A 23,831-nucleotide genomic window follows, 5' to 3' on the forward strand; every position below is an offset into this window, starting at 1 on the left:
CCATTTTGAATGATGTTAATGTTCTATATAATGTTCCAAATACTCACTTAATAAAAGAGGGCTGAAATATGCAACAATAACAACTACAGCTATATGTCGTACTTGTTGAATCAAGTGTATCACAAAGGATGTATTAAAGGGGAAGGGGGGCCCACTGATGCTTCATATTTACAGGTTCCCAGATTTTTGTGCTACACCACTGCTTAGAAGTAATGTAAACTAATGCACCATAGTAAGATTATACTTTTCTTTATTATATGCCTATGCCACTTTATAGTGGCATATAATAATAATGAATAATTATTGTCACTTGCGCTTTATAGCATGAGCAGCAGCTTCAGTCCCCCATCAAAATCTAGACGGGAGGTATTCAGACGCAGTACTGAGTGCAGGTAACCCACGTTTTGGCAGCACTCACAGCCCAGAACATAATGTAATGTGGCTCATACTGAAAGTATGAGAAAATGCCCTAGGGATGCTTCTTAAGGCGCAGCAGGGGAGGAAGTGCGACATGAGATGTAACCGACAAAACTGCCAACGGCAGCGGAGACTTTTGAAGGAGTCTGAGAACTTCCATCAGCTCAAAAGTAGAATTAAAACTAAAATAAAATAACTTTGATAATCTAATACTGAAACAATTAACCAGTTAAGGAATGTTACAATTTACATTTACTCAAGCAGTGTACTTTTTAATTACTTGTACTTTAATGTTCTGATCACTTAGCTGACATTAAGTGATATGTGTTATTGAATTATTTGTTGTAATAACACCGGCAGTGTGACAATGCCTGAAAACTCTTGATAATGTGGATGTTGTAGTTGTGTTACTGTGTTGTATTAGAAAAAGGTGGCTTCATGTTGTATTTCGCTGTGCTCTCATTCTCTCAATCTCCATTTTTTGGCAGTTGTCGTAAGGTGAAGGCCCTGCAGTGTCTGGCTCCAGACGCTTGAAATATCTTGAGGTACAATGGCTTTTTCTTCAAAGAGGATCACATCTGTGCCTGGATCAAAGCCTGCACACTCACATGGAGGATGGAAACAACTAGGGTTTTCCCATAACAGAACAGTAGATTATGCATGTGTTGGCCACAGCTCCTGAAGTCCCAGGGAATTGTACATGCTGACCTCAAACATCACTGGGTAAAGAACGCCAGAAGTCATGCTCCAGATTCCAGTTAATGAGGCCATCGATATGTAGTCTCTGGGCCTGGCAGCAACAGAGCTGACTACTGGGTACTTTCTCCAGCTGGAGGGGGGCTATGATGTGCTGAGCTGGGGGCTAGCCAGCAGACTATGTGCTGGTCTGTGGAAATGGAACAGATTATAACACTTCCACAGACAACAGAACAGAGATTTAAGACCCCAGACTCAGGACTCTTGATGAGACATGAGGCAGGTGGTGAAAATGAACTGTGGATGCCAGAAAGACCAGAATCTATTAGTAGTCTGGGCAAGAGGATGCTCCACCTGTATGGTGATGATGCAAACTGAGGACCCAAACTTCACCTAACTTAGGTTTGCATTATTTTTTTTACTAATATATTGTAAATACATTTATTCTCTCTCCCTAAGTTGAGAGTCAGGTTGTGATACAGTACTTTAAACCCAAACAACCACTACAAATGTTTACTTATATTATAATATTTGTATTAAAAGATGAAATTTCTATTGCTATTGCTTCTATTGTGTTATGTAATTACTACTGTGATGGAAGCATGTTATTGTGTAAAAGGATAAGAGAATACTGTACTTGTATCAATAGAGTGTGTAAGATTTAGGAGTATCTATTAGCAGGAATAGAATAGAATATTCATCAATGTGTAATCACCTGAATATAAGAATCCGGGTTTCGTTGTCTTAAAATTAGCCTTTTATATTTACAGTGGCAGTGGAGTCCGCCATGTCGGACCTCCATTTGTGCACAGTAAGTACAAGTAACAGCAAAACTCCTCAATGCATTGAAGTGAATACGGTTGTATTTGGGCAGCATTGCACAGCAAGAAGCTTCATAGTTTAAACTTTGGCCAAAGACATGCAGGTGGACTGGTGACACACTAAATTGTGTGAGCGTGGATGGTTGTTTGTCTCTGTGAGTCAGTCTGTGATGAATGGTAAGTTGTCCAGGGCGCCAACTGTGACCCTGATATGGTTATGCGGTTATGGAAGATGGATAGAAGGTTGTGTTTTATGTTTCGCACGCCTCCCTGTCAGGGAAACAATGTGTTAGAATATTTACATGGTCTCACTTTAAAGCTCTGACCTTGATCAGTGATCTCTGTCCTAAATACTGCAAGAAAACCATTTTTAATAAGGACTGTACCAAGTATGGGATAGCTCCTGGTTAATATTATGTATAATTAATGATGAGATGATGAAAATACCTTTACACTTACTCATATATAATGAATATAATAGTATTGTCTGACAGCTGCCCTTCTTAAATATAATGCCCCGTCGTATTTTTAAACTATAATTCCATTATCATAATAAATCTCCAGAGACCTCTTTATCCTGGTATATTACTTTAATTGCTGCTTTACATAAGAATGAAATGCAGACTGTATTTGCATGGCATGGCTATATTTAGAGTGCAGCTATGAAAGGCCTGCTGTTTAATATATCTCGCTGGCATACAGTGTTATGATAATTACACTGCTATTACTTCAGTACACGAGTTCGTGAAAATCGAATGAGCACCGGTGCCCTGAGGGCTTTGTTGCCCCCACTAACCCCACCTATGTGCACGTCTGGTGCGTGAGTGACTGGGGGCATGTGCATGTTGGCCACCTCCCTCAACTCAACACATACGCGCACACACACACACACACACACACACACACACACACACACACACATACCTTGCCATCTGTTGACATATGCAGCTGTTCAAAAATAGCCCTCTACCAGAAGCTTCTCTGTGTGGCCTACAGATAGGCAGAGCAAGAATCTTATCTGTGCAAGTTGTTGTGTCTCCAGTATGACCACGTGTTGTTTGACAATAGTCTGAACCCACTGCACAACTGTTTGACTGGAAAGTTTTAATAGGTTTGCCTCTGTTTGCTGTGTTTTTTGACAACTATCCAACTGGGGATTTCTCTTCTTCTTGTTGGTTATTTCCGTTCTCTGAACTGAGTGACTGCTCGCATTGGTGCCAACAGAACTGAAAATGGAGCCCTTCTCTGACCAATTTATGGAGTTCCACCCCATCCATGGGACCAATGTCAGACTGGACTACTCGGGAACTCAGGCCACGCGGGTGGAAAGCTTTGCAAATGGAGTGTGTTTCAGCAAACAACCTCTGAAGCCCGGGGAGATTTTTCTCATAGAGATCGAGGATAAGGAGCTGGGCTGGTGTGGCCACCTCCGGGTTGGTCTCACTGCCAGGAACCCCGGGAACTTAGAAGTGGTACCTGAATACTCTATCCCAGATTTGACAGATTTAGGAGACAGCTGGATTTTTGCAATCACTCGCAACCACAACAAGATCATAGAAGGTGCTGGAGTAGAGGTTCAAGAGGCTGGAGATGGAGGGCTAGCTTGGGGCCAGAGACTCGGACGAGGGGGGGTTGAAGATATAGCTGGAGGTGGAAATGAAGGAGGAGGCAACAACAAGCCAAAGACTTTCTTTACTGATACTCACTTGTATATTGACAATGTTCGGATCCCCAGAGATAAGCTGGTTGGTCGCAGCAGGCCTGGACGCTACAGCCACATTTTGGACGACTTGTATAAGACCAATGCCCTGCCACCCACAGCCAGACGGAGCCGGATAGGAGTTCTGTATGTGTCCAAAGGGCGAGACCTGGCTGATATGCACATTGTCATCAATGGTGAGGACATGGGAGCGTCTGCAAAAGGGATCCCTGCCATCGAGCCACTGTATGCTGTGGTGGACATCTTTGCTGCTACTAAGTCTGTCCGCATTGTCCAGGTGGAGTATGGATGTGAGTGTCATCAAGATATTTTAATCATGGGCTGGTTATGAAACAATGGATCTCTGTGCTAAGACATGTTGTTGTGGTGAACCAGAAATCTCAGACGCTCAAAGACATAAAAATGACTGAGAGATGTTTATAGTTGTTAACATCTCTTTGTGGTTGTTTTGTGTCTGTTTTGTGCCTCTTTATAGTTGTTTTGCATCTCACTGTGGCCGCTTTATGTGTCTTTGCGACTGTTTGTGTCTCTTTGTGGTTATTTTGCATCTCTACATGGGACCCAGAGACCCATTTGCTATTTCATACATGCTTTTAATACAGCTCTATCAGTTATAATATGCCAATCCACAGTCTTTTTGTCCTTTTCCTCTTCAGTCTCATCCTTGCAGACATTGTGTAGAAAGGCCATCCAGAAGCACATTGTCCACAGGATGGCCATTGACTGGCTGGAGCTACCCGAGGCACTAAAGCACTACTGCAAGTATGAATGAAGGATACAGATCTGCAATGGACAGAATTATCTTTCATGAGCTCTCTCCCAGTTTCTACCAAAGATCTTTATTTTCACAATGTAGCTTGATGTTTCATCTATAAAATAAAGCTAACAGGGCAATACTCTTGATCCCTGTCAGAAAAACACAATGCTGACAATCATTGGTATGAGATGACAGCTAATAAATAAATTCAAAGTATTGCTCAGGTGTCTGTCTGTGTGATTCTCCTCACAATGTATGTTAGGAATAACTGTGATATGATTCTTTATTACGTTCTCTTTCAGCAGCCAGACAGAGGGCAGACAAACAGAGTACACATTACTCATGCAAAGTTTGATTGATTTTAATATTTTCAACCCCAGTTTACGGGGTAGTGTTAAAAACTTTGGGTCATTTAACAAGTAAATCATGTTGAATCAAGGTTCATGGTATTGAATCACTGTAGACCTCAGTGTTTGCATGCAGCTGTGAGAAGTATCTGCTCGATACTTTTCCTCAGAAAATCAGGTCAAATAAAAAAAAAAAAAATGAAAATCAAGTGCTTAACTTCAGCATGACAGAATCAAAATTCTAATTGTTTTTAGAAGTGTTTGAATTTTTACATCAAATGTCATCTGAGTTTGGGATTGTTGACTATATGTCTGTGTCACTGAGACAGCCACGATGAGCTTACTGGGATATGATCACATGTGCTCATGCTGATTCGTCCTAAATTAAAACATAAGTTTGGGAAATTCCAAAAATGATTTACCCCTAATTGTAAATAGACCAATTTAAGAGGTTTCACCTGATGACAATGCAATTTCAGCAGCAGAGAAGACCTTTTCTGTCCAAAATCTTGGTTTTAGAGTAAACTTTACCTTTCATGGATCAGCGTAGGTCTACCTGGCTTATGTTGTCAGACACTGACATCTAGTGTTAAAGCAGGTAACAGCAGTTGGGCGGAGCTCCTGTTAAATCTCCACAAGGATCACTTCCACACGAGAAGGAAGAAAAACACAGCATCTCCTGTCCTGTCATCTGTCACCGCCGTTTGAAGAGCCAGATTTCAGATCTATTTTTTCCTTCCGCCGATCTGTGCACACACCGCAACATGTCCTTCTGTCAGTTCTTTGGCGGTGAGGTGTACAAGGATCATTTCAAACCAGGTGAGCAGGCGGTGGCTACAGTATGTGTGATGTGATGTAACCTCCATTTAGTCAAAGGGCTTAAAATGCTCATTTTATTTATAGTTTGGGCCTAGGATTGTTTAGAGCGTTGGCTTAAAATGAGAGATCTTTAATGCAAAAAATATTATTCAATTATGGTGCGATATCAGAGAGGTAAGTATAGAGAGGTGTGACAACATTTTAGGATATAGGCCAAACAGTTTACTTATATCTGTTCTATGATATCTCAGATCTGCAGGATGAAAGTGAAGTTTCTAATAGAAATGTATCATAAGAATGAATGTGCTGTCAACAATGTATTAATGTCATTTTGTTTCATATTGAATTCAACTTAAAGATTTGATTGAGTAAAATGACCCTCTTACAGTGTTTCTAACTTTCTTTGGGTGTGTGACCCCTTTAAAATAAAGTATTTGGGACTCATTTTCAACAAAGAAAAGCTAAATTAATTCAACTGAATTTGATTTGTACAGTTTTCAAATAGACCTCGGTGTAAGGGAATTTTCTATTCTAGCATGTCATGCATTATACAGGGTCAAGCCTACGTCTTGAGGTCACTGTAGGGATAGTCTCTTAGATTTTTATGGGGACAATGACTTCTTTTATTACTATGGTAAGGTTAGAGGATAGGGCTGTCTCACTCCCTAGACACAACAGAAAGGTATATAATGTAGAAGCCTCTACAGAATCAGATAACAATGTTGGACCACCAAGGGTAAATATGTTTCCATACTTGTAGACTAATGACTTTTTAGGGACATAGAGTAGTTGAAGCATTATCCTGAGGGCATATAGACAAGCCAAAGAGGCTTCCTCAGAATTGTCCCGGCATCATATCATGATAAGTGTACTGATATTTCATCCATTCTCCTGGGCTAAGCTTCAATAAACCCTTCAGCATAAGACATCTTGGACTTCTGTGTGTTTTCTCCCCCTTCAGGTATTTATGTGTGCTCCCAGTGTAACCATCCGCTGTTCTCCAGTCGGTCCAAATTCGGCCACTCGTCTCCTTGGCCGGCTTTCACTGACACCATCAGAGAGGACAGCGTGACCAAGATGATGGAGACTCTCACCGCCTTCAAGGTCAGGAACACAACTTGAGTTCTTTTATGTTTTACTATTGGTTTCTCTTTGTTTTACTGTAGAACATTTGTTCATCAGGATATGGCACATGAGCTGGATGTGACTGTGTTTATACAGGTTCTCTGTGGCAAGTGTGGCAACGGGCTGGGCCATGAGTTTATAAATGACGGCCCAGAGGAAGGAGTTTCCCGTTTTTGAATATTCAGCCACTCGCTCAAGTTTGTCCCCAAAGGTAAGATGACCTGAGTGAGGTACAGGCAGGTTGAAGTATTAGTTTGTCAAAACCCTGAAAGTCTCACTCTGCTTTCCCAAAAACAATTCCCAAGGTTACTGAGGACAGTTTTTTTATTGGGAAGTATTTTCATCCAGAAGTAGAAAATAATGAGAAGTGGCCACAGAGCAGCATCTGTAGAATGTCTGAAGTAAGTAGGACATTGTTTGAAGAAATACATGTTGGTTTTTGTGGGTGTGTTTTCTCGACAATGCTTTGTGCAACAAGCACTTATTAAATTCCACTTACCTACATTGCTCTGGGGTTGCAGCGGAAAAGTGGTACAAAATGCAGTTTTCACATGGCTAAAAATGAGTGGGAGTGAGTGAGAAAATGTTTTTGTGTGATTTTCGGTAAGGTTGATAAAAGTATTTGTATAACAATATAAAAATACATGACAAGAAAATTGCATTTAAAATCTCACAGAAGTAAAAAAAAATATGGTAGGATTAACAGCAATCTGTGTACTTAAAGTAACAAAATAAAAGCACTCATTATGCCAAATGTATCCCTGGTGGTAACTGTATATTAGAGGATTATTTTGACACCTTTATAACATGTTGAGCTGCATAACCTGCAAAATATTCTGGGAACGAGAATGTGAATCATTTTTTTTCTGACCTAATGCGCTCACAGAGTTATACAGTGAGTGTGTTTCTCTTTTGTCTCCATCCCAGGAAAAGACAAGCAGTAAAGAGCGAGGTCTGACTTTTCACTCCAGCTGCTGTGTCTGCTGCTCAGTCCAGAACCGGTGAACAGGTCGGGTCAGCGAGTGACGTGGGCAGGAGAAATACCTGAGAGGGACTTCCTGTCCACTGAAGAGTCTTTGACCAGTCTGTGACACAGTGACAGGACCAACACCTCTGTAAATGTTCCTTTACAAAACAAACGTTACATTTTTTTCAATACCTCATCTGAATTATTATGTCGCTCTTAATAAAATGTGTCAGTAGATGCATGTGATTTTAGTTAGAAGGTTGTTGAGATATAGAAAGACACAGCAACTGTTTAGAAAGTTCATCAGCAGGTGATTGCCTGTTATTGCTATGTTTTGCACGAATTGAATTGTTTCAGTTTACATGATATTGCCTGAAACAGTTACTCTCATTTACTTTCCTTTTAAATTTAACCATTCAATCTATGCACTTAAGAAAGTCTGCACTTCCTGCCAGGCTGCTCTTTGCTGTCTACTGTCTATTTCACAATTATACAAAAGCAATCTCTAGTCAGCTATATTTTTATCGCTGTATGTCATGTACTGTAAGCAGGTTTACTTGAAGAGACAGACTTTTTGCCTGTGCAAAAAATGCAAAATAATCCAGATTCATTCTTTTTGTTTCATTTGCATTTTACTTAGTTTAGTAAGAAAATAGGATTGTTTGATTTATCCTTCGTTGTCGGTGTATGCATATGAAGGAACAAACAAATAACACAAATAAAGTATAGTTTGATAGATTTTTGTCTTTTCTGTGACGATTTCTTTGCAGGTGGAATGTGAGTACATTAATTAAAAGTACTGTACAGTTCAGTTTTGAGGTTTTCTTCTCAGAGGGAAAAGTACATTTTTGTTAAAGCTTAATCTTAAGACTTCTCCCATAATTGTTCATTTATCTTTAACTCTCAGCAGAGGAGCTGATGTTCCCTAGATCGACCTCTAGATGGAGGTCTCATCCTGCTTACACCACGTTTTCACCAGTTTTGCCAGTTAACTTTAGAGTCTGCACTACCTGCATGTTTCACTGCTGCACATTTAAAAACTTTCTATGAACGCAGACTGTGTTTGTTGTCTTGCATTAATTATGAATGCTTCAGTAGCTAACAGGGGCTCAGGCTCTCTCTGTGGACCAGCTACAGGATGTATTCTCTAGGCTCCGGGGGTTGGCAAACACCCTGAGGTTTCGAGGAGTAGCCTGGCCGCCTGGCAAGAGACTGAGGGCTATCATTACAAAGGAAGTACACACACACACACACACACACACACACACATACACACGCAATCCCAGAAAAACGTGTGTGCCAATCAACACACTGCCATACACTCTCACGTCTCTTTTCACTTTAAGTTACCGCATGCACTGATATATTGATGGCTTGCATACAGTATTCACACACATATACACGCGCGTAAAGACCCAATCTTTCGTCTACATTATTGGTCTCACCACAGACAAGTAAAGTTTGAAGCATATTTTCTTTCAAAACATCACTTCTTGTAGTGTGCAATTACGAGAGGTCATCATAACATTCGTAGATGTCGTTGAACTCTCAGCATCAACAATATGAATATTCTGGAGCGCCACTCGACATCCATCCAGCTTGACTTCAACACGCTGCCAAAGGTATTCAAATGACTTTCAGCCCTCAGTGTGGTGGAGAAGCCTGACCTTGCATTGAGGTTGTTATGGCTGAGTAAATTTCCTCTTGTGTTGTTTTGGCAGGCAAATGCTCAGCAGTATATTCTTTTAACATAGCATTCTACATTTGGTGGATGTTTTTTACCCAAGTCGCCTTACTGTACTGCATGCATTTTTAGTATAGGTGGTCCTGCTAGTGATCAAACCCACAACCTTGGCAGCGGTTCTGTTATACTCTGCCCGTCGATCTCTACACGAGCGGCTGTTTGAGATAAGCATTAAGCAAATACAGGGAGATGAGAATGCGATTGCTCCATCAGATAACTGAGGTGAACTCTGTAATTAAAGACAAAAAAACAACCCTTGGATCATCTTGCTCTGTTATTCCATCGGTCTGTGAAGTTCGGTGCATTCCAGCCATAATTTACCTTTTTGATGTGCTCACTGTACTTGAACCTGTCATTTATTTTAGGTTACTTTACTCTTGTTTCCCACAACAGCTTTCCTCTGGATTTTCAGAGACCGACTCTTTCCAGTGTGTAAGATTTACGGGGCTCTATTTACAGCATACGGCAGAAACGTAATATAATATGCAGAACTCTGTTTTTTATTAGTGTATAATCAACTAAAAATAACAATCATTATGTTTTTGTTACCAAAGAATGAGAGTTTTATATCTACAGAAGTTGCAGGTCCTCTACAGGTTCCACAGTCTGCCACGTTGAACAGATACGATAAATAAATGGAGATAAATGGACTGTGCTTGTATAGAGCCTTTCTAGTCTTCTGAACGCTCAAGGTGCTTTACACCCATTCATACACTGATGGCGTTGGCTACCATGCAAGGTCCCAACTGCTCATCAGTTTTTGGGAACTTAACCATTCATACAGATTTCACAACCTTCAGGGGCAGGAGGGGGTTCAGTATCTTGGAAAAGCAAGGCAATCAAATCACTGATCACTGATCATCAGTCCATGGCTATGGGCAACTGTGGCCCAGAACAGACAAACAAAACACTTACTCTAGTAAGGCCCCTTCATGTGTTGTAGGTGCTGTTTCATGCTTCATGCTTTGAAAAGGAGAGGGTGAGGCAATGGGGTTGTAATCAGCAACTGCACTACCAGGTGCCACAAAATTCTACACACTGGTCCTTTAAAAAAATACTATATAGCCATGTTAGCAGCTGTACACAGTGGTGCTTTGAGCGAAAAGCTGAAGTCAAATGTTAAAGCTAAAGTCTGACATGCTCACAATAACTATACAAATATGCTTATATATGCTTTGGTCAAAGTATTATACGAGTTAAACAATGAACAGTGAAAGGATGACTACAGTAATTGAGCAAACTTAACTTTCACCATGTGTTATTTGCACACATTTGTTTGCTGGAAGGTTTGTGTATTTGCATACAAGCATCCAATGTAACAACCTGCAGGACATTAGCTGTAGGCTAACATATGCACCAACCGTTGTGCTCCTGTGTGTGTGTTTTTCCCTTTCAACTCTGCTTTCATGAAGTATATTAGATGGTTAAAACCTGTTGCAGTACTTTTCATTTTCAACTGATGCCTTAATCAAACCTTTCTTCTGATGGTTTCCTTTTATTTTACTCCCATATATTTTTCTTCTATCATTCTTTCTCTGCCTGACTAGACACATGACTATGTTTTAATGTCATGAATGTTATCCTCAGGAAAAAGAAAATACACCATGAGACACCGTGATTAATAGTTTTAATAAGATATTTTCATTTAAGTTTGATGTGTAAATTATGGTAACTTTCCCATCAGAGCCTCGCAAGAATTCAAAGGAGTGTTTTGGCAGTAATAAAGTGGCATATGTCTAGACCACAAACATGCTAACTACCGAACTGGTCTGAACAGCGATGTGGTTTTGAAAATGCTTCTTCTTGGCATTTCACACCCCGAGTATGAGACAGATACATCAACAATAATATGTCCTGTCATCACTGATGTGTCACGCTGTATAACTCACATCTTCACATCTTCAGACAGCATTGAATTGAGTCTTTTCTCAAAGCAGTGTGAACTCAGGACATCTTTTTATCCCACTGATCTTGAGGTTAATGGTGAACCTTCTCAAAGGGCAGACGGGTCTTACAGGCAGTGCATTAACCTGGCTGGCCTGAGACGGGGTTAATGTTTGATGCAGATGCAGCGTACGCATGAAAGAGCTACCTACACAATATTATAAAAAGGAAAGGGTATTCAGGGCACAGCTGCACCTTCTGAAAGGTCGTTTCAGAGCATGTTATTGCACTGTTGCATTCAGGGACCCTCACCTTTCCTTTCTGGACTGTACAGGTAAACCTTTCATTAAATATGAACAGCTTAGGTAGAAATCCCCTGCCACAAAATGATTGAAAGGGTAAACGAAACCAAATTACCGTATTTCATGAAAACAAACAGTTTTCCAGACTTGATAAACATTATTTTAAAGAAACACAGTTTGAAAACCGCCATTTTCGCCAAAGTGGATAAAGTCCCGTAAGTATTTTGGGATAAACCACTTTTCAAATTTATGGCTCATAATTTCTTTGGGTTTCAGCTTATGAGCTCCAGATCAGATAAGATGATTATCCAAAATTGTCCCATCAGTCAACGCTGCCTCGCAGCCAAAGAAACAGGTGGATGACATCATGGTTATTAGGGGCATATTAGTGCAGGCTGCCATGCCAGAAAACACAAACACACTACACACAGACAATAGTTTTTGTTATTCTCTAGATCAAGACTGAGATGTAACCGTTAAACATTCGAAAGGAAACGTTAGTACTCATAGGGGCTTCACCACACCAGCATAAGGGCTTATTAGTTGTATCCTGCCTGACAGGAAGGCAGATAATACACGGTGTTGTACACAATCTGGCCTGGTTAAACCTCACTGAATGGAAAGTGTGGTTTACATAGCCACCACTCCCTTACTAACAGCAACTGTTAAATTGCTTTTGAATGTCAGGAAGGCAATCTTATGCCAGTACATGTCACAAATATGTTGTAATTTACATTTTTCGTGCGAAGATGCCCCAGATATCAGGCCTCAACTTGCTTTCGGTTAAGTTGTGTGCTGCGTAAAAGTAATTTGATTGTGCTTAACTGCTGCTGCCAGCTAACTAGTTTTTTAACTTACTGTATGGGTGTGTCGATGATGTCAACTGTATCATTTATATTGTGATTAATTTCTTCCGTATGAATGTTCATGCAGAATGATGAAATTTTATAAAAAGAAGTGCAATACACTGAAGAAGAGCTGTTTCCACTTGGTCTTTTTTATTCGTTAATTTGATTATCAGCCCATACTTTTCAATGGATCTTTACAGCAGGTGGCTTAAAGAAGTTATTCCACCGAATAAGAACTCCATTTCCATAAAGTTGGTGGCGGCAGAGGCCAACATCCTGACTTTTAGTCCCTTGTATGATCCAAAAATACTGGCTCTGTAGCATTCTGTCGGCCTAAAGCTTAAAGCACACACCATGTAGAGTTGGAGGGACGCAGGAAGTGTTTTTTTTCTAAGCATGTTTAATCTAAAAATAAGAGATCCTATGATCACATTTTCCAAACTCCAAACTGTAATCCAGACTTTTGTCTTAAATCCTTTATTTAGAATTTATGATAAAACTTGAAAGTCTCAAGTGAAATCAGAGACAACCCTAATGACGTCATCGGGGTTATTTTTACAGACTTTACAATGCATCTCCGGAGCCACATTATACAGCTGTTTTCACAGGTTGAGCAGTATTCCATATGACGAATAAACTGACCTACATATGTCAAAACAATTATTCCCTAACAACCATTTAATGAAGTAAATAAAGGCAAAAAATATTGGAGATGAAAAAATAGTTCTTACTTGCTAAATCACTCAACAGTAGCTGTGCAATGTTCGGGCAGTGCTACTGTAGCCTGTAGTTCAGGAAGGGGGGTTAGTTCAGAAAAAGCTGTGAATTTATCTGAGAAATTCAAACTGTCAACTAACCAGTCCATCAGTGAGACCAAGAGTTACTCGACATCTGGGCTAAATTATGCCCCATCCTCTGGACATAGAGAAAATCTCTACCATCCATCTTGATGTCCTGACATTTGGTGCCTGTAGACTACAGCGCCCAGCTCACAGGGCCTACTGTGTGTCCCCAATGTCAGCAGCATCTCTCAGGGTCCCTGCGGACCCCACACGCATATCGTCATACATCATACTCGGGAGATCCAGAGCATTGAGCTGCTGCTCAATAAGTCAGTGAACAGGCGGAACAGACAGCGAGGTATCGACACCTTTCGGCTCCTAGATAGGATTTGAGTTAGAAAGCAACGAGGGACTTTACTGACTTATTACCGTTCTTCCTCGATGTTTCACAATAGCTCTGATTCAGTGTTAGTCAATATATGTGTCATACATGCGTTTATATATGTAAGACTCTTGTATGTCGCTCAAAGGAGAAGCTGCCACACTATTTTGCAATATTGCTGATGGTGTTTCAGATGCACACCAAATTAACCAACCCATTTACAGATGGTAAAAGCAACCAGGAAAAATGACTACATCTGAGCAAGTCAACAAAGTCTGGAAGCCAAAATGCTCCATTTCTGAACAGCTCCTTGAGCGCTATGAAGCTGCGTAGACAACGGACCAAAATAGCTTCGAGGCTGCTCCATGACAGAGACACACACACTTTCTAACGGTGTTTCCTCAAAGGTTTTCATGGTGGTGCACACACAGGTGCTCAGACTTTGCTTATTTTCTCACCTCCACCAATTGCGGTTTAACCACCAAGTGACCTACACTCCCTCCCTCCTACTGTTGCTGTTTCACTCTTCAAACTCCTCACCGCGTTACACGATAAAGAGATTTTTCCGACAGAGTAAAAACAAAAATATACTGTATGCAAAAAAAAATACCCAAATAACCAAAAAATGCATGTAGTGATGCAGATGTTGGTTTTGTGATATCACTCTCTGATGGTGTGATACAGTACATCTGTGTGTGTGTGTGCCAGTGTTTTTTTTCCTGTAAAGTCATGTTCTTGAAATGATTTTTCATCTTTTAAAAAGATGATGATGAACTGGGGTTGTTCATGGTTGACTTTCAGACACCCTCGGACAAAAGGCGAGGGGTAAAGACGACATCTCAGAGACATCTTTGGCAAATAAAACCATGGCTGTGCACCACATTTAGAGATGAAAAGACCTTTTTTTGTTGTTTTGGGTGTACTGGTCCTTTAACCAACATCAAATGAAAACCAGAAGCACATGAGCCGATTCAAAGTTTACACAAAGTGTTTCATAGCGTGTCTGGCAGCAGCAGGTAGAAGCACATCCAGGTTTCAAGCTACATCTTCCCAATCATCACCATCACCGCATTTCTACTTCACCATGGATGCCTCCTGACAACACCGCGGACTGTAAACATCGTCTCTGAACGCTGTCTCACCACCTTATCTTTGGTCCAGTCCAGAAAGCAGATAACAGCCAAACACAGCGACTGGCTTCAAAGCAGCTTGAACTCTCCGAGCCGGAGCACCGCACGCTCCAAAACTATTTAATCAGGAGCTTTTGTCTTGGCCTCCTGCTGCAGACCTGGAACTATGATACACTCTGAAAGCAGACGCTGGTGTGTGTGTGTGTGTGTTGTTTGTGTGTGGTTGTAGTGGTTGGTGGGGGTCATGTTTGTTTAGGCTGCCTTTCTCTTTCAGTGGATCAGGCTCAATCTCATATCTCAGAGGTATAATTCTGTGGTGAGACTGCTGAAGATCTTACTAGTTTTCAAAGTTTTCTTGAGGCCCCTCATGTGCCACACTCCATTGATTTCTGCAGCTTAAATTGTTATATAATCCAACAGAGGATCCTAGATGAAGTTATAACTCCAAAAAAAAGCTCCTAGCATCTACACAAACACAGAGACAGAGACCGTTGCAAGCATTAGTCATTTTTATTTTGTCCTTGGATTCTGCAAGTACCTATCAGATGGTCTACCAGCGCTGCGCGTCTCTATATTTACAGCCGTGTCCAGCTTCTGATATATCATCCTCCTCTGTGGAATTTCATAGCAGAGAGAAGAAGTGACCAGAATGATTATAGGCCAGTCTTTGTTGCATGAATGACATCATGACTGTAGATCATGGAATCGTATGGGTTTGGAAATCCTCTATACACGATGCAGTAAATCGCACTGTAGCTGTAGCATGCCGTCCAAGATTCTTGACGAAATGTTTGAATTCAATGCAAAGGAAAATGGGAGGTCAACGAAGGGATGCCTGCACAAAAGGCACACACACACACACACACACACACACACACATATATATATGTATATATATATACTGCACTTACACAACCTGTGAGTAAAGTGGAGGTCAAATCAGCACATTTTACACGGTGGTCTTATTACCTTGAGTTACACCTGTCAGATAACCTATCAAAGAGGCTGATTGCTTACTGCTGCGGCGTGCAGCACAGATTGGCTGATAGCACTGCTGTCATTAAACGGGTCTGACGTCACCTGTACTCTGACTTCATTCCTGTGTTCAGTTCATTAACATGACCTAACTTGTTGTTGTCCAACTTCACGTAAAGATTTGAAGTTAAAGGTCCAGTGTGTTCAGATTTAGGGGGTTCTATTTATAGATTGTGAAGCTGAATCGTTTATTCATAATTATGTTTTCATCTGTGTATAATGGCCTTAAAATAAGAATAACATGACAAAATGTATTGTCATCTTTCACAAAATGTGAGATTGACAGAATGAGATTCGAAACAGCAGTGTTTAAAAAACTCTGCACCTGCTCCCACAAGATGGATAGACGATAGCAATTGCTCAACAAATGAATGCAGTCAGACTAAAACTCTTGAAATATCCATTTTGGTGATATTTGTGTCTTTTGTGCTTTCCACGGAGACAGGATGTAGTAAAAACTTTTGGTTTATGAAACCTTTTCAAACCCAACCGCCTCAAAAATGTGCATAGCTGGAGACAGTCGTTTCCCTTCCTGTTCCTGAAGTGTGGACATTTTCAAAGCCTTTGACCGCTGAATTTCTAAAAGGAAATGTCTTAAATATTTAGTTTCATAAGGAAAGACAAGAAAACGTCATCATTTTTTTTTACTTTGATATTTTGTATTGGAGAAATAAATGATACAATATGGCGTTCTTTTATAGAAAATGATTTAAGTTGCAGAGTGCAACAAACTGGTCTCATGCTCCCTTCGAAGCATAATGGAGAAACTATGGTGACCATAAACTCTCAAAAAACGCAAATTGTATATCTAAAGGCAGCGTTTAGTTTGTCCATTCTGGGCTACTGTAAAAACATGGTGGTCCAACAAGATGGACTGGGAACAAGGGGACCAGCTCACTTAGGTAACAAAAACATAACAATTCTTTTTTTCAGGTGATTATACACAAATGAAAAAAAACTTGAATATTATATTCCATTTCCGCCATATCCTGGAGATAAACCCCCATGAATCTCGACCTGTGAAGCTTCTCTAAACTGACTCTTCATCTCGCTGAATGTAACGTTTTGTTTCAGCCGCTTTCTTCTGTTGAGCTTCCACGAGATAAGCTGATTTCTCTCCCATGTTGTTTTGTCTAGAGCTCAACGCTGCATGACACATCTGGATATTTTGTTATCATCCTGCTGCTTTATTACTCCTCAAAGTTTTATGAATGGGCTCAAAAAACTGGAAGCACATGATTGGTCAGCGTGCCGTTAACTGTGATCAACACATCATTACGGATTTCCCCCAATCTTATTACACAGAAACTACATTTATGACTGAGAGCGAGTCATAATATTTGTTTTAGTACAAAACCAGATTGTTTCCACTAAGCAGAAACCATCTGAAGTTGATTTGTTCCCCTCCAGTTTTTCTCTCAACTACACGATGAAATAAAAAAGAAAAAAGAAATAAACACAAGTAAAAGGCTGCTATAGCCCATTTAAACAACCAATGTGGAAAAACTGTGACGTTTTATTAGGTACAATGGCAACTGTTTAACCACAATGACCTGCAGTAAAAGTTGAAACATGATAAGACAGAAAGACGTCAGGTCGGGTTTCGTGGAGGCAGCTACTGTCACCTTTTCCCTCTGTAATGACTCATCTTTAAACTGGTAAACAGTTTTTGTTATTACCCTTGAATATCCCTGTGTCACACAGTGAGGCGACGATCCTGTGCAGGCATGCCCTGGCACTTTACGTGCCTTCTTTACTCCTCAATTGAAAACATTTTTCAAGCAGCGAGCTCGAAGCCACACCCATGTGATAATGTACAGTGCTGCCGTGCCCTATACTTACCCAGCTCGCCACAGAGCTCTGCCCTGCAGTTATGGCTGAGAATATGGCCCCTGTCACTGGCTTTCACACAACACACAGACTCACAGTACACAGATGCTGGGGACTGTATAGACTCTCCTATTGGCTGGCGTCTGTGCTTTGTTGGTGTGTGAAGTTTTATATCCGTAATCCGCAACGGGTTTGTTTTCGTCGTGACACACATATTTGGTGCTGAGGACAAATTCCTGCAATTTTTTTCCCCGAGTGACTGTCTCGGGGCCTGCGACATTTTCTTCTATAGATGTTTTGTTGATAAAGAAAGAGGTGTGTCCAGACAAGTTTATGTCTCAAGTGTGCCACAACATCACATTGTAGCAGCAGTCCTACAGCACAGAGAACTGAGTACAACCATCAAACAAGTGTTTTTTGACATTTTTCCCAGCAGCCAACCATGAAACTGCAGCAAAAATATCATTGTGGTCACCACGGACCCCCATTATAGGATCTCGAATACTCTTTATATTGTTAATTGGTGTCGTTTTTATCCATGCTACAGTTGTAAATCATGGCTCTAGGGATGGCAATGTCAGTCAGTTTGTCGCACACACATTCATGTTCCCCTGAGAACTGTAGTACCTTTGGTGATCCTCTTTTCATCGAGCACCACCATCAGTCCTTTTGAAAAATCCTTAGGTTGACCTTAGGAAACATAATACACTGTTGCCCATAAAGCTGGAATAAAATATTTTTTTACCTCTTCTCATGAAATGATTTTGACAACGTGATTTATTTGATTTATTCTTGATAAATAAAGTGTATCTTCTCACAACTTTATTGATCGATCTCTTCCAAACATATCACAGTGTAAATTAAACCACAATTGGCCTGATGTGTATAAAGTGGAAATGAAATTAGGTTCAGACTAACAGAGCCGCTGGCATGACTGTAGACTCTTTCTTAAAGGATCAGTGGGGAGGATTTAGTGGCATCTAGTGGTGTAGTTAAGCGATTGCAATCCCTTAATTTTACCCCCTCCTTCCTAGTGTGAAGGAGAAATTACATTGGCCACGAGTGGTACAAAAACATTAAAGGCCCCTATCTAGAGCCAGTGTTTGTCTGTCTGTAGATTTAAAAAAGCTTATTGTGAGGTAACAAAATTATAAGGATTCTTATTTTTAGGGGATTAAAAAGATAGTTATGAATATTATATTCCATTTCTGTCATATTCTGTAAATAGAGGCCCATGAATCTTACACACTGGACCTTTAAACCATGAAGATGTAAAATTTGTAGAAAAGCTATTTTCATGTGTATACATCATCTCTACATTAAGTCTATGGGATGAGTCATGGATATATAATAAGACCTGGATAAAACACCACCACTCCGGCTTGCTTCCAATTTTTCCCAGTGGTTACTTGTGGCATTGCAGCAAAAATTCCCTCTGGGCCATAAAAAGCATTTTCCCCAAAGATCACTATTATGAAAGACGTTGACAGGACACCTCAAACTGCAAACAGGCTAAATTATGACTCTTTCTACTTGGAATTTCTGATCCATGGGATGAGCAGGCAGGGCCAGATGTGTACAGCGTGCAATGGACCACACAACACAAGTCAGGAAGTGAAATAACTTTCATTGAAATGAATGGGTTCCATCCCTGAGTTTGTTTGTAGTTCTAATAATACATTCATGGGTTATGCCGCACTTACGTCAAATCATACAAACCCTAATTACAAGTGGCAGAGAGGGAAAAAGTCTTCCATATCATTCTGCTACTTATAATTTATAGTCAGGAATATCCTGAATTTCTGACAGGTTATCTCACACTCTGTAAAAAAGAAATATATTCCTGTCAACAGAGTGGCGCTTGGCATCAAAGCAACCATTGCTCGCAGTTATATCTAAATATTAACCCTAATTCATCTAAATAAATAAAAAAGATAGCCCTACGTACTTATTCATGGTTTCACTCCTAACATAGTTTTAGGTAAAGTATGTAGCTAATTAATCATAATTTCCATTTGTCTGGTGGAACAAGCTTAAGTTTTCCTGCCTTCTATTAATGTATCATGCCTAAACTACTGGCCAACAGTTAAGAGTGTAAGTAAGGTCAATGGACCCTCTTTAATTTAATAATTAATTAATTCTGCTTATTAACTGTCAGATTTATTGTGGGGGTAACCATGGTGACCCTTACTCCTGATAACCAAATTCATCATCTTGTCGTCTGAAATTAACTCTGGTGGCTGCTGACGCTATAACTGTCTGCACATATGGATTACAGCCTGGAAAGTGAAAGAGCTTTTTCCAAATGTTCGATTGAATCACTTGGACTGACTTTAAAAAAACCCTCCATGTAAGTCATCCTTTAATCCTCTCAGGCCTTCAGTGGTGATGATGTCTGTGGGAGTTTGGTGACACTGTTTCTCTGTGTGTGTGTGTGTGTGTGTGTGTGTGTGTGTGTGTGTGTGTGTGTGTGTGTGTGTGTGTGTGTGTGTGTGTGAGATAGAGATAGACACATTCCATCCAGGTGAGTTAACAGGCCAGATGAAGACAGCTCTTCAGTAGCTATAGTCGCACGTATTGTGTAGTCAGTGATTCAGTACAACACCGGGACAATGCTTTGTATTCTCCTGTGGGACAATGACTGCTGCTACGCCCTTCAGGACAACTTGAGAAGTCTGGTGTATTCCCTTTGACCTGAAACACTGAGAGGATTAGCTATTGTGAGAAATACAAAAACAGAAAGTCCTGACACAATAAAGCAGAAAGTCAGTGGAAATACATGCTACGGATTTCTCAACATCTAAAGGAAATCCCTGCGATCTTGGTCAGTTGAATACACTGGTACAGCCTTGTTTGGTTAGGTCTGGTATGGTATTTCTATGGTTAGGTATTTATAGTGGCTAATTTTAGCTAATAGTTTAGCTGAGTCAGCATACAGTAAGCATTTAAATTGCAAATATGTGGTCATTTTATCCAAATATCCAATGAGATCAGTGAGAATCAACAAATATATAAAGAACATGAATAAATAAACAGATACAGAGCAGTCTGTGTTAAATTGTATGTCTTAATATCACAGGTTGGATAACAGGCGTGTCTCACCATTCATTTATTTGGTGGTCTCAATTGGAAACTCATGCTACAACATCTTCCAAGCTCAACATGGAAAGTTCAAACTCCCGGATACACGGGTTCCAGCTAGAAGCAGCTCTTTGAAGCAGCCTCTGTAGGTTGTGACAGGGGGGGATTTTACAGAGAATTACAGAGCAAAAACAGCCACTGCTGAGCTTTGTACAGCTGTCTGCCTTCCCACAGTCACAGTCCTTACACAGGTGGTTAGGAATTCAACACAGAGGATGTCACTCACAGACACAGGTGTGAGTGTGTGGGGGGGGGGCTCAGTTCAGGTGTTCTCTCATAAACTGTCAAAATTAGTTCCCATACCTTCGACTGTCCTTTAGGATTAGATGTGTACTGTACATGATACTGATACTGACCTGGAGCTCATTTACTGTGCTGGATTGATGTGTTATAAGTTTGAGGTACTGGTACTTTACTTGAGTATTCCTATTTCATGTAATTTTGCAATCCCAGAGACAAGTTGGTAAAAACTAAAGGTAAAAATACTACATTTATTCATTGATTTTCCTAATTCTCTGTATTTAAAAAAAACATGTCGGTCAGTTATTTCCAATGACAGTACAAAGAATGGACAGAGCATGAGTGATGTCACTCATAGGTTTCCAAAGCCGAAAATAATGCAATGCTGGCCGCCGCCATGTTCGATGTACTTCTTCTTAGCCGCCATGACGCCTGGGTGTTCTAATAAGGCATCTGTAACGCCACCCACCAGTCAATCAAAGCGGCCACACTGTTAATTATATGTAACTTTAAGCCTTAATATTATTCAACGGATAAGTTAATAAAATACTGGTATAAGATAGCTTTAAATCATATATTTAAATGTACAAAATAGTAAATGCATTTATTGTATTGACTTCGATATTAATTTGGAATTTAAACAGAATAGATGCATTTAATCAGTATGAACTATGAACTGTAAATAATGAAAATGATGTATTTTTTAAAAATAAACAAATCAAGATGGAGAAGAATGCTGAAAGACATTTTGTTTGTAGATTTCCTCCTTTGTGTTAGAAAATTGTCCAAAGGTAGAGCGCCCTTTTAAAAATTGATCTTGCAAACAAATATGAGCCACTTTGGCGTAAAACCACCTTCAAATCCTTTAACCCTTGTACCTAAAGCAAAGAGAAGACAGCTCTGTATGGCACACGTTAAACAAAGCAAAGCAAAGCCCACATTATTGATCACTTTGACTACAGAGTGGCACGTCTCCGATTGTTTTTCAACATCGCAGCGAATCAATACGAAGGAGTGCTTGGAGAGTACAGAAGGGTAAATGATGCCTTCTCTGTTTAGAGACTTGGAGAAATTGACATACTGCCAGGTTAGAAGAAGCCTGAGTCGATATATATTGCCATCCCCTTCAGATTCATCACCCATATGGATGTGCTGACATGTAGCACCTCAGTTATACTTCAACATATAAGAGAAGGTGCCGATAAATTATGATTTATGCTGTAACACGTATATTGTCAAAAACTATTTGGGGTAAATGGGTCTCTCAAGGATCCATTTCAAAACAGTCTGACACTGAAGGCTTGTGGGATATTTAAACTAAGCAAAGGAAGATTTTAATAAGATAACTCTGCTGTCTTACCTGAAACTCTGCAGTATATCAAACAGTGTCATTGTCTCCACCCAAAACAGGAACCCTGATGTGTTGCTCTGTTTGGTTGAAAGAACAGCAGAGAGAACGATACTGAAAGTTTTATGACAACAAAAGAGTTCCCAGTCCCATGACATGCTGTGTGATACCCAAATTATAAGGAAAAATAGCATAAAGGTACTCTACTAACCACACACCAGTAAAGGTTTATTAATGTTTCTTTGGGCTTTGAATTCAAATCAAATCAAATCAATTTTATTTGTATAGCCCAAAGTCACAAAATACAATCTGTACAGGGAGTGACACCCTCTGTCCTTAGACCCTTGTCTTTGGTAAATCTATCCCTGTATGATTGCTCATCAATATCAAATAGAAGAGTTATTCTCTGATAAGACATCTTGAGGGACTAACACCAAAACCGAAACTAATGTCTGACATGTTGTTGTTTTTTCAGAAACATTTTTTCTCATCACACTGAATAAATTCCAAATAAATCTAAATATAAAGCAGTGTTATGTACTTTAAGACAACATATGTAAGCAAATACAATTCTTCTTGTCCAGACAGAGTTTGTGAAATTCATCATTCAGGATGACTATAATCACTGAATCAATGTCTTTCCATATTTCTACTGTTTAACCTTTGGCCTTGTGAATCCTAGCAGCGGACAGGCCATCATCACAATTTCATTCAACTTTACTTCAGCATTATGGTCGCAATGACCTATCAGGGCAAAATTGAAATCTACAAACAATGTTTTCTTTCAGTTTTTTTTTTACAGAATTAAATGATAGCCAACTGTCTGTTTGTCCGCCATTAATATTGAAATCAATATAATAATTTACTATTTAGTACATTTAAACGTGTGATTTAAAGATATCTTATACTAACTTGTATCAATTCTACTTGAAATGCTCAGATGACACTTCTACATTAGGGTGTGCGTTGGTTTTCTCCATGATGTATGTCACATCTGTCCGTCCATTATTAATTTTAAACTCAATATAATATATTTATTTTTACTACATTTAAATATGAGATTAATGTAAGCAAATTACTGGATTTAGTTACATTTAACTATGTCTACTGAATTACCAAGATATGTTTTTAAAATGAATCAATAAGGAATTTAAGTTTTGACTTTAGCTAAGACTAGTTTACCAGCTAACATCTGACAAAGCTCTGTTGAGTTAACAGCACAGCCATATCATGTAGAGAATGTAGAGAAGAAATGTAATTTATCTTATTGACAGCATCTTGTACTTCATATTTCATACGAGCTTTGTGTTATTTTGAAGCCACTTTAGGGTTATTTTATGGCAAATATTAAGAACATGGGTTCAGTGGTTAACCAAGGAAGACTCTGTTGGTCCTCTTTTCTTATCAACAGTCTTTCTTATCAGTGTGTGTTTGTTTTTCCAGACAGACAAAACTGTGACAGTGGCAGTGCTGGTTATAGTCTGACCACAGTAACA

General features: G+C 39.7%; 2 protein-coding genes across 3 annotated transcripts; both read left to right on the forward strand.

Annotated features, from left to right (window-relative positions):
* Positions 1–2,910: 2,910 nt before the first annotated feature.
* Positions 2,911–4,627, forward strand: neurl2 (neuralized E3 ubiquitin protein ligase 2). Of its 2 annotated transcripts, none has more exons than XM_010730826.3 (2): positions 2,911–3,944; positions 4,311–4,627. In XM_010730826.3, exons 1-2 carry the CDS (start codon positions 3,167–3,169, stop codon positions 4,424–4,426), a joined length of 894 nt encoding a protein of 297 aa, XP_010729128.1. In that variant the 5' UTR covers positions 2,911–3,166; the 3' UTR covers positions 4,427–4,627. The 2 variants fall into 2 exon arrangements, with proteins under 2 accessions (XP_010729128.1, XP_019108427.1); XM_019252882.2 differs by having other exon boundaries at positions 2,911–3,830.
* Positions 4,628–5,352: 725 nt separating this feature from the next.
* On the forward strand, positions 5,353–8,491 carry msrb1b (methionine sulfoxide reductase B1b). The gene is made up of 4 exons (XM_010730807.3): positions 5,353–5,577; positions 6,539–6,681; positions 6,799–6,913; positions 7,630–8,491. Exons 1-4 carry the CDS (start codon positions 5,523–5,525, stop codon positions 7,644–7,646), a joined length of 330 nt encoding a protein of 109 aa, XP_010729109.3. The 5' UTR covers positions 5,353–5,522; the 3' UTR covers positions 7,647–8,491.
* The last annotated feature ends 15,340 nt before the right edge of the window (positions 8,492–23,831 follow it).

The sequence above is a fragment of the Larimichthys crocea genome, chromosome XVI, assembly GCF_000972845.2.
Source record: "Larimichthys crocea isolate SSNF chromosome XVI, L_crocea_2.0, whole genome shotgun sequence".
In the NCBI taxonomy this organism is placed as follows: domain Eukaryota; kingdom Metazoa; phylum Chordata; class Actinopteri; family Sciaenidae; genus Larimichthys; species Larimichthys crocea.